The sequence below is a fragment of the Setaria viridis genome, chromosome 7 (genome assembly GCF_005286985.2).
Source record: "Setaria viridis chromosome 7, Setaria_viridis_v4.0, whole genome shotgun sequence".
In the NCBI taxonomy this organism is placed as follows: Eukaryota; Viridiplantae; Streptophyta; class Magnoliopsida; order Poales; family Poaceae; genus Setaria; species Setaria viridis.
The window spans coordinates 24,183,116-24,197,357 of NC_048269.2; the positions used below are offsets into that span (position 1 = coordinate 24,183,116).

A 14,242-nucleotide genomic window follows, 5' to 3' on the forward strand; every position below is an offset into this window, starting at 1 on the left:
CGACTTGGCTGTCTTGGCCTGCTTGGGAGGTGGCTTGGGCTTCTTCGAGGAGGACGCTCTGCAGCTACGCTTGGAGGAGGATGCCATCGTGACCTCCTCCTCTTCCTTTTGGTTCCGATGGATCTCCACGGCCTTGGTGGTGCGCTTCTACCCAGAGGCGCGCATGGGCGCGGCGGATGACGGGGAGCTCGACGCCATTTCGGGATGTTGCAACCGTGATTTGGGGATTTTTTTTATCGATTTTGAGATGTTGCAACATGATTTTTGTGATGTTTCAACAACGACTTTTGTGATGTTTCATGTGCGATCTGCGATGTTGCATTTGCAATTTGATTGGGATGAGATGTTTCATGCATCGACAGTTTGATGTTGAATGGTTCATTTTTCATGATGTTTCGGTATGTTACTTTGGATGTTGCACAAATTTTTTTGATGTTGCAATAGTTAGTTTAGGATGTTGCATTTTTTCCAATGCGAGATTGAATGTCGCACACAACATGATATAGATGTTGCGGCGGGTTTTTTCCATCATCAACGAATCACTAAGTTTTTTACACGTTTTTTGATGTTGCAAACATTGATTTTCGGTTGCAAATGTTGATTTTCTATGTTGTAGACGCTATTTTTGGATGTTGCAACGGACTATCGGAGCGTCCGATGGATTTGACTCCATCAGGACGTTCGGGCGCTAACAATAACATGTGCACATAATGTTTAGCATGGACCTGTAATTATCGCCAGGACAATGGTGGTTTGTCATAGGCTAGTAATTGTTTGCAGCTGTTGGAAATATCGTACGTAGCATGTTTTATTCGTGGGTCATAAGTGTGTAATAATAATAATAATAATAATAATAATAAATGCACGCCCATGTGCCCCCGCGTGAGCAACACGGGCGGACATTCCTCCACCTCCCTACCGCCGCGTCACCGCCCAAGCAAGCCACCAGAAGCCTGCGCGGCTTGCGAGGACGGCGACGGTGAGGTGCCCTTCGTCTCCTCCTCCATCCCTTGGCGGGCGCGGCCACCATGGCTACCGGAGGGAGCCGCCGTGAGGTGGTACACGGCGGGGCCGGCGAGGCCGGATGCGGTGCCCATAGCGCCGGATCCGCCATCTGGTGTGGCGGCCGTGGCCTCCCCCACGCGGGCTGGAGCCACCCGCCCGGCATGGCGAGTGCCGCCTCTGGGGTGGCCAGGCCTCGTGTGCGGGGGCGGCGTCGACGTCTGGGTGAGCTAGGTGGTAGCCGCTGGACGGCGGCCCGCACGGGGTGTGGTGGCTGCGCGTCGGCAGCCGCCAGCCGCGACACGCTGGATCTGAGCCAACCGGCTCGGGCTGACGACGGCGTAGAGGTGATGGTGCGCAACCACAACAACTCTGTGCGTGGGCGAGGAGGAGGCCACAGAAGTAGGTGGCGACGGCGGAAGAAAGGCCTGTGCGCTAGATCTGGGGCGCGGTGGCTTGCAGGCACAGTGGTGGGCTGGAGGTGGCGCGTAGAGGCACTACGCATGGGCAACGAGCAGTGGAGGTTGCATGCGGAGGCGTTGCGCGTGGGCAGCGGTGGTCGGATGGCGGGCTTGCGGCATAGAGGAGGCTTGGCAACGCGGTGTTGCAACGTCCCCGGGAGATGCCTGGCAACATTGGGGCAGTGACCGCGTGCGAGGAGCGAAGGTCGAGTGGTGGTGCCTCTGGGCGGCGAGCGCAGTGGAGGTGGAGGTACGGCAGCGTGGCGTCTGGAGGCGCGGTGGCGGCGCCACCCCGGCTGGGCTGCCATGACCGTGTAGCGAGGGAATGAGATACTCCAGGCGAAAGCCCTCGCCGGCCTTCGTGCTGGTGGAGATGATGGCGACGCCCTAGTAGGGCGTCGTTTTCCCCATTGGGGGTGTCATGTAGGAACTACAACCTTGCTGCACGGGGTTTCTCTGGGTGAAAACCCTGTCCAGATCCTGGACGAGCGACGGCAGCACCATTGGCACCGTGCCCTCCTTGGAGGCATCGTCTCTAGAGACCCAACTCAACTTGAGGCATTGCTAGTCCATTGGTCATTGGCGACAGCAGCTGGTGGCGGCAATCCCGCCGCGTGGCAAGCTGGACGGGTGTTGTCGAGCCCACATGGAGGCGATCACAGTTATGGTGGCGGCCAAGGGTTGTCACATGGTTGTCGGATTTGGCTGCTTGCAGCGGACCGCGGTGGCTGGCGTTGCTTAGCAACGGTCAGTGCGGCATGGGACTGCGTCGGAGGACGGCGCTTGCGGCAACGGCATCGTGGGACGACTACGCTTGCAGCGGACCGTGGCAGGTTCCTCAGTTTGGCTGGGCCATCCGATGTGGTACATCGTCAGAAAACGGTGCAAGCAACTTCTTTGGCTCACTGACACGACGGCGGAGGCTATATGCGCGGGTGAAGCAACGAGGCAAGGCCAACCTGCGGCGGCAGCTCGGCTGATTGATGGAGATTCAGGGAAGCGGGGCAACATTGCTCTCCACCCTGACGGCGACAAAAGAAACAGATCCATGACGTGGAGTACCGTGGCGAGTGTGGCGAGCCCCCCCCCCCCCCCCCGCGTGGTGTGTCTTCGAGGCGACGAGAGCAATGTGGAGTCTAACGGCGGATGTGGCAAGACCCCCGCGTGTTGTATTATCATGGTGGAGACTGCGAGGCAGCCTGCGAGAGGTCCAGATTCAATGGTATCACTCTGTCAGGTGGAGTGTGGTGTTGCAGCGGCACTTTGGCGGAGGATCCCGCATGGCAGTGGTCTTTTCGGTGCGGTGCAGTCTGCTTCTATCAGGTTCCCTATCGACGTAGGGTCATGCCTGGAGGTTTCGGCAACTATATGAGTGTGAATGTTGGTGGGTGCCGCGGTAAGCTTCAATTGTGTTGCCGTTGTCGGGCGGAGTCAAATCTGCTTGAGATGTGTTTGAGTTCGACACATGTTGATGTCCCAATCCAACCGACCGATGTGTTGTTTAGTTGAGTTGAGTGCGATGACGTGGTGTGGTACGTGTTGATTACCCAATTCAACCTGCCGGTGTTTGTTGTTATTTTTTCATTTTGTTATATTCGTCCTGTCTGGACTTTTTCTTCTTTTTAATATAATCGGCACCTCTCCCGTTTCAAAAAAATAAGCTCCTGCCATTTAAAAAAAATAAGTGTGTAATATAAATAGTAGAGTGAGATTATTTCTTCACTTTTTCTTCCTCTAGGGTTTTAGGTAGTCCTTAGGTAGTTCTTCGGTACTCTCGAATCTTAATTTATACTCCATCTGGGAAGGAGGGAGTAAACTCTGCATCCTTTGTGTGTGCAACTGATTTACCTCCTAAAACATCATTATCACACATAGCTATTCCTAGGTTAGTAGGCTACTGTATTGTCTTGCTCCGTCACTATCCGAAAATGAAAGCAGGACTAAAATTTATGGCGTTTGCGTACCTTCAACTGTCGTTTCCTCAATACAAATATTGCGGTTAGGATTCGGCGGCCTAGCAGCACGTTTCTGCACGCCTTTGCTTGTGTTGCTGTTGCTGGCGAGTGGCGACCCAAACAGCACAGACGTTGGGTGCTGCTTTGGCGTCAACGGCACCTGTGCTTCCTCTACTCTCCTCGGGAGTGGCGTCGTCCTGTGAATTTGGCATTCTGGCTTCGTGTCCTGCCTCGCTAGGATTTGGAGCAGTCCGAAAAAGCTGCTCTGAACATGTTAACACTTAACACGCTGTCAGATGTCAAGGATGTAGGGTTGTAGTCCATGTCGGCGATTACTTTTGTCGTTCCATATTCTCCATTCGACCAAGGACGCGCCACAAGGATAAGTACAGATGTGCCGCAAATTAGAGATTGATATAGATAATGTTGGCCAGATCTGCTGAGGAGCAGAGTTATACAGAGGAAATGTCACAAAAACTGTGGCCTTACATGTCTTCAATATGCTAGAGATCGCTCTAATTGAAGTCGGGCTTTTCAGGGTAAGTGCAGCCTGAACGCTGGATGACAACATTCGCGGCGTAGCAAGCAGCTCTGACACACTCATCGATGCTCTTCTCTTGAACCAATTGAGATAGAAAGCCTCCAACAAAGGCATCACCTACCAAACAATGCTTAGATTCAGTAACTAGCACGACGCGAACATAATAAACATCAAAAGCGTATGCGAGAATCATTTACTGTAATGGTCAACTGTGTTGTTTCAATAGAGTGGTACATATCTACAAAGTTTACGTTGAAATAGAGGATGGCTCAGCTGCTCAAGAAAAGAAAACTGCAGCACATAATTTAACATTATTACTACTGAAAGCTACGGCGTACCTGCACCATTAGTATCCACAAGCTTCTCCTTAGGCAAAAGGATCACGGGGAAAGTTTTCACCTGCAAGCATCGTATTATTTAAGATTATCAGGGATCAGGATAAACATTTACCTCGAGTAGCCAAGGTTCAATACACAATAATTACGTGAATGTTAACTTTGTCACGACTGATAGTGTGCCGCAAATAATCTATATATTTTCAACAGAATGTAAAATTCACAATAATCACAATGCAATGAAGCCTATCAGTGAACCAATACGCAACCATGGAAAGCAGGAGGTTTACCTTTCCATCATCAGCCACAACTACTGGATCACGGCCTTGAGTGATCACAGTAATCCTCTTGTGTGTCCCTGAAGCCTTGGGCAATTGTGAGATCTTCAGAGCAATCTCCTCCACATTCTCAGTCTACAATTTTTTACGGAGCAATTTATTACAACTTTCTAACCAGGTGAAAACTACAACACAAGATGAAACTTTACCTCCCAACCACGAACTTTAGCAAAGGTCCTTGCCTCAGTTTCATTTCCAAAGATGTAGTCCACGTACCTATGTTTGGAAACAGCAAGAAAATCATACATTTTATATAGCACACCAAAATATTGGAAAAACCTAACATGCAAGAGAGTTGAAATAAAGCTTTGCACCCCAAACTGAACCTTTTATATACTGCTCTCACATAAAGGTCACATAACATAATTATGCATGCAGTTTCCAGCACTTACGGAAGAGCTTTCTCTTGGGCATCACGGAAAAACTCACAGATAAAGGGAGCGGAAAGGTTCATCAAAAACACCTGCAAACATGGCCATTAATGGAAATGATATCAATGGAAAACAGTCTCTTTTTACTGGCACCATTTTACCTTGTTAGTTGCAGCAGCATGCTCAGCAACAAGTTGAATAGAATCCGGTGACACAGTAAGGAAAAAGCCAGCAATATAAATATATTTTGCCTTCTTAACTACAATTAAGGAGTATCATTGTTAGGAAACATGATCGATAATATAAATCCACCAAGTGCAAATAATTAGCAAAGATGCTTTGTAAGTAACTGCCAACAATGACTTGATAAGCTAGGTACCAGAAGGTGCTATGTTGTTAACTGAAACATAGCAAATGAACTTATTTTATAAGATAACATTTGGAAATTGCTTACGCCCCCTGTACTAAAGTACTACTTAAAAATAAACCCCAGAAAATGAAGAATAATGGTGCAGTTCCACTCAAAATTTTGGCTATATGCAAAGCTATAAATGTACTTATGTTAAGCTGGACATCCACAAGATGTCTGCACAATGGAAAAATTCAAAGCAGGATGTTTTGTAACATTGTGCCCACTGCCCAAACAACATGTGAACCTTGTCTGTACCATGAGAAAATAACGGTGGAAATCACAAAAAGCAACTCTAGCTATCCATTTTCATTACCAAGTGCCCAATTCTCTGGTTTCTTCAGATGTTCAGACTTGTAGCAGTTTGCTGCGGACAAGTTTGCAATGAGTGACCTGGTTATAGATAGAAGAAAATTCGTTAAAATTAAGTCACTTTTGTTAGTGAAGACAATGTAGGAACCATACCTTTCGCCACCAACAACACAGACCGCACATGTGCCCGTCAGAGCATTCTCATCCTCATGATAATGGGCCTGTTGTATAAATGCCAACGTTAAGCATCTAGTGGTGAAAAAGGGTGAAAATCATTGCATGAAGAAGAAAAAAAATTAACAAAAGCAAACTTATAACTTACATTAATACCAGCAGCTTGTGCATTTTTCTTCATCTCCTCACCAAACTTGTCCTTTCCAATGCAACCTATGTAACTTGTCGCACCGGGAATTTGAAGCATCCACTGAGAAGCAATCAGGATTGGTATGATTTCCTTTCTTATGAGCACGCATGATAATAAGGACCGTTCAAGGTTAATAGATTTGGATATTTATGATTTAGTATCTTCAGAGCTTACTTGGGCAACCCTGATAGAGTTCTGAGTGGCTCCTGAAAGAATCAAGCATAGCAAATATAAAAAGTGAGAGAAGAACAATAACAGTACTTCCAAGCAGTAACTTAATAGATTAACATAGAACAAGTCGTAATACTACCTCCAGCGATATATTCAACGTTGCCCTTGCTAGCCAATTCATCATACCTGGAATCACAGAAATTCAGGTCATACAAATCCACATGGTTTTTATATTTAACGGCCAGTTTACAGCTATCTGCATAAATTCTCCACTATGGCTTCTGGACTGGTCAGCTCGGATATTAAGCTACTAAACTGATAGGTTCAGGGTTCAGACACACTTTTTCTTTCCTTTCATGTGTGCTTAACGTGACAATATCTAGAACATGTTTAACATTCTGAATTCACGACATACTAGCAACAAGCCAACAATATTGAATAATGCAAGGAAAGTAAAATGGCAAAGAAACTTACATCGGCAAATGCTTGTCCTCCGCAAGAATGGCATTGCCTGGCTTGACATCATACCTAGGACACGGTTGCAGAGAGAGAAAAGTCTCAATTAGTTCACGGTACAACTCCAGGTGCCACCACACTACTCCGAACAAGCACGCGAGAAAAGGCAGGATCAAATCCAACCCAGATAGTTCTGATTATAGGCTATAGCTAACGTAAGTGAAGGTAAAAATTCCGCGGACTATGGCTTAGGCAGGTGATGAAGAAGAATCAGCAAAAACATCGCAGTCAAGCGAAGTGAGCCCAAATGGAATGATGAAAATGGTTTGTGTTAGATTGATTTTCTTAGTAGCTTCGCCAAGGCCCTCTGCATATTTCTGATTACTGACTGATTATTCAGAGATTTTCAGGGGTACCACCTCAACAACCCGCGCGCACAATCGCAGGCGAACACGAAAGAGATAGTGAATCGGTTACGCTGAAGCCCACACCACGCCACCACTAACATAACTACACGCTCAAGTATCAGCCGATACAACAAGTAGGGCACAGCTCAGAGATCATGCGATGCGGAGAGAAGTGGTGGAGTAGGAACCGAGTACTTGGCGAGGAAGGCCTCGTCGACGACGGCGGAGATGTCGAGGAGGGGGTTCCCTATCCCCAGCAGGATGCCCTCGTAGCTTCCGCTCGCCATTTCCCCTCCTCCGACTGAGCCGCGGCGGCGCGAGAAATCCGGTGGAGAATTCGGAATTGGGAAAGCACGGGGGCGGCCCCGGAATGTTCGTTCGCGGAGAAAGAAAATCGTCACGGAAGGAAGAAGAGAACACCCGGCTCCCTATGATGCCACAGGCCCACGTGTCGGCAGCCCAACACGTTGCGGCATCCTCCACTCGGCCCACGCATCGCATCGGCAGGTGCTGTGCCGTCTGGCCCGGCCGGCCGGCGCGCCGCGCTGCGCTCGCGGATCGTACCGTACGCGTGCCACGCGTGCGTGACTAGGGGCTACGGACCTCGCCTGGAGTCTAGGCCCCGGGCGTGTCCCCGTCCGAACCGGAACCTCATCGGCAGGCGGCCACGCTCCCGAGTCCCGACAGAGCGCGCCCGGTTAACGAGACTGCTACGTGCGGTGCGAGGTGTGTGCTGTCAGTGCTATACTGCTATGGGAGAGGAGGTCCGGTCTTGACGGCTGGGTGGCGACAGCACGAGTGGCGCCGGTGAGGAGGAGGTCAACGACGGCCGGTGGCGTAGCGTTTTTTTCGTTCGAAACGAACGCAACGAGAAGGAATGGACCGCGTATTGTTTACTTGGTTGGGCTTAGGTGGCGACAACACCACACAAGGGCCCAGTGAGACCAAGTGGGCTATAGCGCGTGTCCCGCGTCGATCGGACGGAACCGCCCGCCGCGTGCAGGCAAAGACTGGCCCAGTAGTAATTCCACCTGTTGGCCTCGTCTTGTCAAATTCTTTTAAATGTTGTATTTGATGTGGCAAACATTATTTTTCGATGTTTCAAAATATTTTGTAATATTAGAAGAGAAAATATGTCAGATTCTTCTAATATTGCAGATATCATTTACTATATTTTAAGCATTGTTCTTGCATGTTGCATAGTACTTCATGTTTCAGCCACATACGACATGAGCCGATAATAACTGCTATATTAGAGAATAACATATTACATATGCAACATTATAAAATTTGATAGATTTTACCTCTAAAATTTTATCGGTAGACACTTCAAGAAAAAAAAAACTGTTATCTAGCTTAGTGGAGCAGGATGTGATGCTGCCTTGCGTAGTGCCAGGCAAATTGAGTGTTTTCTCCAAAAGAAATGAGTGTGCCTGTGGAAAGGAAGTAAGAGTATGATTAATGGACAAGAGAAGTTGGGTGATCCCTGATCCGATGTAGAGCCCCCATTTACCTTCACCCATAAACACACACCTCACCTGGCACCTGATTCGTCATCATGCGTGCCTTGTGGAGTTGTGGTAAGTGGCATTACAAGTATGGTTGAGCGATCCTTTCTTGTTTGCTGGCTATAGTTTTTTTTTAAAGGTTAGTATATTTTTTTAACAAGAGTTGGGTTCAACAATACCACCACTCGATCTGACTAACTAGTGGAGGGGTGGTTGGGACCTCAACCAACTCTTATTTCGGAGGGCTCAACGATGCATATCCACGATGACGCACATCTGAGAGCCCCAAGTCAAACGGGTGCTCTGCTTTCCTCACCTACCTCTCCCTCGCGCGCTCGCGCCCCAGGACGGACACGCACCAGCTGATCCCGTCAGGCTAGGTTGGTAGACGACAGCGACACGTGCCTTCTCTAATAGCTTTGCTTAAAAAGATAGTTGTTCCGTCCATTTTTACCTGTCTCTAAGAGCTTCTCTAATAGCTTGCTTCCTTTTGTTGGTTCATCCTGACCCATGCGAGCATTCTTTTTCCGGCTGCAGTTTACACGTCTGGTTATTGCACTTGCGCTGAAAGTTACTGCGTTCAGTCTCTGGCGAAACGGGAGGGCTTCACTGACATCCTGCCCGACTTATTCAGCTAGTAAACGCATACAGCTAGCATATATACCACACGTTCTTGTGCGTCTCTGTGCTAAGTTTCGCTGGGAAACCAATGCAATTGGGCCGGCTGGCCAGCCCTGCGGCAACTAACGGTCCACATGCACGGGTACGGAGCAGCAACTTGCCAACGACCGACCACCCCTTCCGTCTCACATGTGTTCACCAACAGAACGCCCTTTGTTGCGTGCTCCACTTCTCTGCAGAACCCCTCGGATAGACCTCGCCCCTTGTTTGACGAGAAAGGATGAATCTTTGCATGCTTGCATTTTGTAATTTCGTGAGGCCCTCAACCGCTCGATTCGTTTTGGGTCGATCCTACTGGTTTCTGTCGTGACAGAGGGAAATGTTCAGAGCGTGGGTGGTCATGTGCTCGCTGTGGATTCACGGATGTACCGTACATTTAGCTCAGGAAGTTACTATTGGCTGCTCATTCAGCTGAGCAGATCGAGCTATCCATTTAGCTCGACACAGTGAAGAGACGCATTGCGCTTACGCATTTTGCGTTAGCTCTTGAACATCCGTTTGGTGTGCTGCGCTGTGAAGGTCACAGAATCCACTTGGCTACATTCCGGGATGGTAATGGGCATCAGAGCATGATAAATGCAGGCTTCTTAACTTGGTAATTAGTCAGTGGAACCCTATCTCTTTAATAGTTTCTTTTGGCAACTGTTAGTCCCAGTTTGTTATGACGTAGTTGGCCATTTGTGCTTGCTTTGGGTTTCTCTCCTCGCTTGCTAGCATTTCATATTTCATTGCTTGGTACAGTATCATTTTAGATGTCAATGCCTAGCTGAGCATCTTAAACTGCTTACATAATTTGTCTGCATTGTTTTTGATGGTTTGCTGATGCCAGTAGAACTAGCAATTAACAAGTAGTATTTGTTCATTACTTGAGTTCATGCTTTGCACCCTTGAAATTGGCATTGGAATTGCAATTAGAGTTAGACATCATTCTTGTAACTTAAATGCACAAACTGCCACAATAAAGTTGTGACATCTAGCTGACTGAAAGTTTGTCTTTGCCTTGCACATGCTCTAAATAATCATCCTTAAATTTATAAAGGGTTAGTGTAGATGGAATATGGATGCAAAATTTGTGCAGTTTAACAGCAAGGTCATCAACTTAACAAGTCATGTGTCCTGTACTGTTTGTTGATGTTCACAAGTGATAATGGTGTGTATTAATTGAGGGAAACCTAAATTCAAGAAGTTCATGTTCTGGTTCTTCCAAATCTGTAATCATTTGTTGATGTTCTGTCTTTGATTGAATGTAAACATACTGTCATTGCTTTGTAATTCTTATATGATGTTATCTTGTCACTTAAGTTCTGATAAGTCATAAAATTGTTAGGGATTCTTCAACATGTCTCTTAACACATCGGAAAGCTCTGATGACTCTAATTCAACTCAAACACGTGCAAAAAGGTCCAAGGTGTGGGAACATTTTGAGCAGAATCTTGTGGAAGTGGATAATTGTTTTAGAGCTGTTTGCAAGTATTGTCGAATGCAGTTAAGCACCAAATCTGGAACTAGTAGCCTTAGAACCCACATTTCCCAATATTGTCATGTAATTGGGGAAGCCGAGAGGAACAGATTCATAGCAACCTTAAAGAAGCCCATAGAGAACTTTGTGTTTGACCCTCAGTTTAGTCGTGAGCGTATGATAGAGTTTGTCATACATGCTGAAATCCCATTTAACAAGTTTGAGGATCCATACTTCGAACCATGGGTTCAGTCCATGCAGCCAACTCTAAGTGTTATGGGACGACAAACTGTTCGCAATGATTGTCTAAAGAAGTACCAGAGAATGAAGCAAGATATTCAGAATGAACTTGAAAGCCTAGACTCCCATGTGTGCTTGACATCGGATTTGTGGACATCAATCCAAAATTTAGGCTACATGGTTGTAACAGCTCACTATATCACTCCTGACTTCAAGATCAAGAAGAAGATAATAAGTTTCAAAGAGGTCAAATATCCACACTCAGGGTTTGCTATCGAAGAAGCACTTGTTAGCTGCTTGACTGAGTGGGGCATACGAAACAAATTGTTTACTCTCACAGTGGACAATGCTAGTAACAACAACACTGCATGTGACCTGTTGGTAGATACTCACAAGTATGAGTTGATGCTTGAGGGTGCACATTTGCATGTGAGATGTTGTGCGCATATCCTGAATATTTTGGTTCAAGATGGGATGAAAATTATTCATGAGGGGATAAAGAAGATTCGGGAGCTCTTGAAGCACATTGTCTCTTCGCCCTCAAGAATGCAAGCTTTTAATGAAATTGCAGTGGTGAATGGTCTTCCAACAAAACATGGTATTGCTCTTGACATACCCAACCGTTGGAATTCCACCTTCAAGATGGTTGCAGAAGCAATCAAGTACAAGACCGTCCTGAATAGCTATGCAAATCAACATGCAGAAATTCCTCCAAATGAACAAGAATGGAGCACAGCTGATTCAATCTGTAAGTTTCTTAAAACTTTTGAAGAGGCTACAAAAGCAATATCAGCTCATAGGAAACCAACTTCATACATGTTCTTGCCTTTAATTGTTTCAATTTGGGATGCCTTGGATAACCCTTCTTGGCAGACAAGTGTGGCACTACAAGACCTGGCTGCAGCCATGAGGATCAAGTTTGAAAAGTATTGGGGTAGAGATTTTGATGAGTCAAACCAGCCTATTCCTCGCAGAAATAAAAAGGATTATGATGTCAACCTTGGAATTGTTATTGCAACAATGTTAGATCCGAGGGGAAAAGCAGAATATGCAGAGTTCTTCTACCAGAAGATTTGTAGCAATATAGATCAGATTGATTCAAGTGTTGATGTTGCTCTAGTTTGGATGAAAAAATACTTCCTGGAGTATGAGCAACGCTTGAGGAGAGTTAATGCATACTCTGTTACATATTCAAGTGAGGGCAGCATTTGTGTGGGCTCACCGGTGCTTGCGAAAAGGCAGCTAGGATCAGAATTTGCAAACTTCAAGTCAAGTCGAAGAAAGACTCGTCCACCAAAATCTGAATTTGACATCTACTTTGAAGAAGATTGTGTGGAAGATATTGAAAACTTTGACATTTTGGCTTGGTGGAAGGCACATGCTGAGAAGTTCCCGATCTTATCAGTTATGGCACGTGATTTCCTCGCCATTCCTCTAAGTACAGTTTCTTCCGAATCAGCCTTTAGTCTTGGAGGTAGGATTCTTGGGGAGTCAAGAAGCTCACTAACTCCAGAGATGTTAGAAGCCCTTGTGTGTGGGAAAGACTGGTTATTCAAGGAAAAAGATGCAGACAATGAAGGTATACCCTCATTCTGTTTTGGCATGTGTGCATATTTCCATGTTCATATTCTGTTACTTACTATATGCTCATTATATTGCAGGTCAACAAATTAGTGAAGATCAGACTAGTGAAATGGTCACCTTTGCCACTCCATCAGACTAGTGAAATGGACTAAATTCTTGGATGCTGTTGCATAGAGGTTTCTCTTTTAAATGCTTTAACTTTTGTATTACCATGTTAGTAGAAAACCTTATTTCTTTGAAGTATTTCCATGTTTTCAGTTAAAATTCAGTCCCCTTTTTTGTTTCTGCCCCAGCTATTTTTTGTTGGTGGTAACAGCCAAAATGGAGGAAGTTCTTGGCTCATGTGGGACCTGGAGCTCTTGTGGCCATTGGCTTCCTGGATCCTAGCAACAGTAAGCTCTCATCCTTTCCTCAGAGCTGCATGCTCTTTATTGTTGTAAATTTGTGAAATTTCTGGCAAAGCTGAAAAGTAAGTGCAAAAGGAAAAGTAAAGAAAAAGATATTGTTGTCTGAAAAATTCTAGTTGAGGTTCCATTTAGTCCATTTTAGAATATAAAGTTTAAGTTTGATAGATCACTCATCAACTAACCTGTCAACATTCAGATTTTTTTTACTGACTTCGTAGCTAAATTAATGTACTTCAGTTCTTGCTGAAAGTGCATTGTTTGTTTTCAATGCTGCGCCCCAGACCTTAACTGACCAACATGGAGCAGAGTAGCAAACAAGTTATTTTTGATGTATCTGCTCATATTGCAAGAATGCTAGTGCCTTTGGAATGTACTAGCCTTGGGGATGTAGTTGATATACTGCATCATTTGCTATTTTTTTTCCTGTTATCCTACTTATGACAGTGCAAATCTAGCTGTAAGCCTGTAACACGTGCCTAATCCAGTTTAAGAAAGCAAATTGATGTGCTGTAAATCTAGCTGTAAGCCTGTAATCTAGTTGATGTGCTGTTTTCGCTTCTTTTTTCTCAAATTCTTGCCTATCAGTATATATATCTCAAATTACCTGGTGTCGCTGTCTCATACTTGGACAGCATCGATGTATATCTGTTCAATTAATTCTGGTCCTAGGGGCATGTTGATAATATTTTCATGGAGCCGCACATCTGCAAGCTCATGATTGTGCATGCGAGCCACATAAGCAGCTGCACAGATAGACATGACGGTCTACCTGTGGCTTTCTTTGCACCCATGTTTTTTTTTGAAAGACTATTTGCACCCATGTTTTTTTTGAAAGACTATTTGCACCCATGTTTTCATGTCCAGCGACTTGTGGATCACTTGAAGCAGGTATGAGACATGTGCATTGGCATTTGGCAGGTGCAGGAGCAAAGTGAGAATGACATGGACAAGCAAAGGCCAGAAGAACCAGAAACTGGTGGCCAACAAAAGATAACGCAACTCGCCGAGCTCCTGTGAGGAGATAAGCATAAGGGTTGGACGATGGCAACAACCAGGGTCTGGTCGGCAGTTGGGTCATCGTCTCGTCTGTCCAGCCAGGGAGCAATCAAGCACAAGCGTGAACAACCTATATATATATATATGTAACATAGGTCTTTGCAACTTGTTTGACTACTAGTAGCTATCTAATGGGTTCTTATTGGGTTGTAACCATATTTGGCAAGCAGTTTGTATAACTTATG

The 14,242-nt window shown here is 45.9% G+C and overlaps 2 protein-coding genes across 2 annotated transcripts; one reads left to right on the top strand and one right to left on the bottom strand.

Annotated features, from left to right (window-relative positions):
• Nucleotides 1–3,813: 3,813 nt before the first annotated feature.
• Nucleotides 3,814–7,534, bottom strand: LOC117862931 (adenosine kinase 2). The gene is made up of 13 exons (XM_034746481.2): nucleotides 7,318–7,534; nucleotides 6,734–6,787; nucleotides 6,399–6,445; nucleotides 6,263–6,294; nucleotides 6,047–6,148; nucleotides 5,878–5,945; nucleotides 5,729–5,805; nucleotides 5,165–5,262; nucleotides 5,025–5,095; nucleotides 4,782–4,848; nucleotides 4,585–4,707; nucleotides 4,298–4,358; nucleotides 3,814–4,076 (listed from the first exon to the last, which is right to left on the bottom strand). Exons 1-13 carry the CDS (start codon nucleotides 7,407–7,409, stop codon nucleotides 3,934–3,936), a joined length of 1,035 nt encoding a protein of 344 aa, XP_034602372.1. The 5' UTR covers nucleotides 7,410–7,534; the 3' UTR covers nucleotides 3,814–3,933.
• A 2,155-nt stretch (nucleotides 7,535–9,689) lies between these two features.
• LOC117864784 (zinc finger BED domain-containing protein RICESLEEPER 2-like) lies at nucleotides 9,690–12,690 on the top strand. The gene is made up of 2 exons (XM_072295047.1): nucleotides 9,690–9,906; nucleotides 10,639–12,690. Exon 2 carries the CDS (start codon nucleotides 10,651–10,653, stop codon nucleotides 12,682–12,684), a length of 2,034 nt encoding a protein of 677 aa, XP_072151148.1. The 5' UTR covers nucleotides 9,690–9,906; nucleotides 10,639–10,650; the 3' UTR covers nucleotides 12,685–12,690.
• Nucleotides 12,691–14,242: the final 1,552 nt, after the last annotated feature.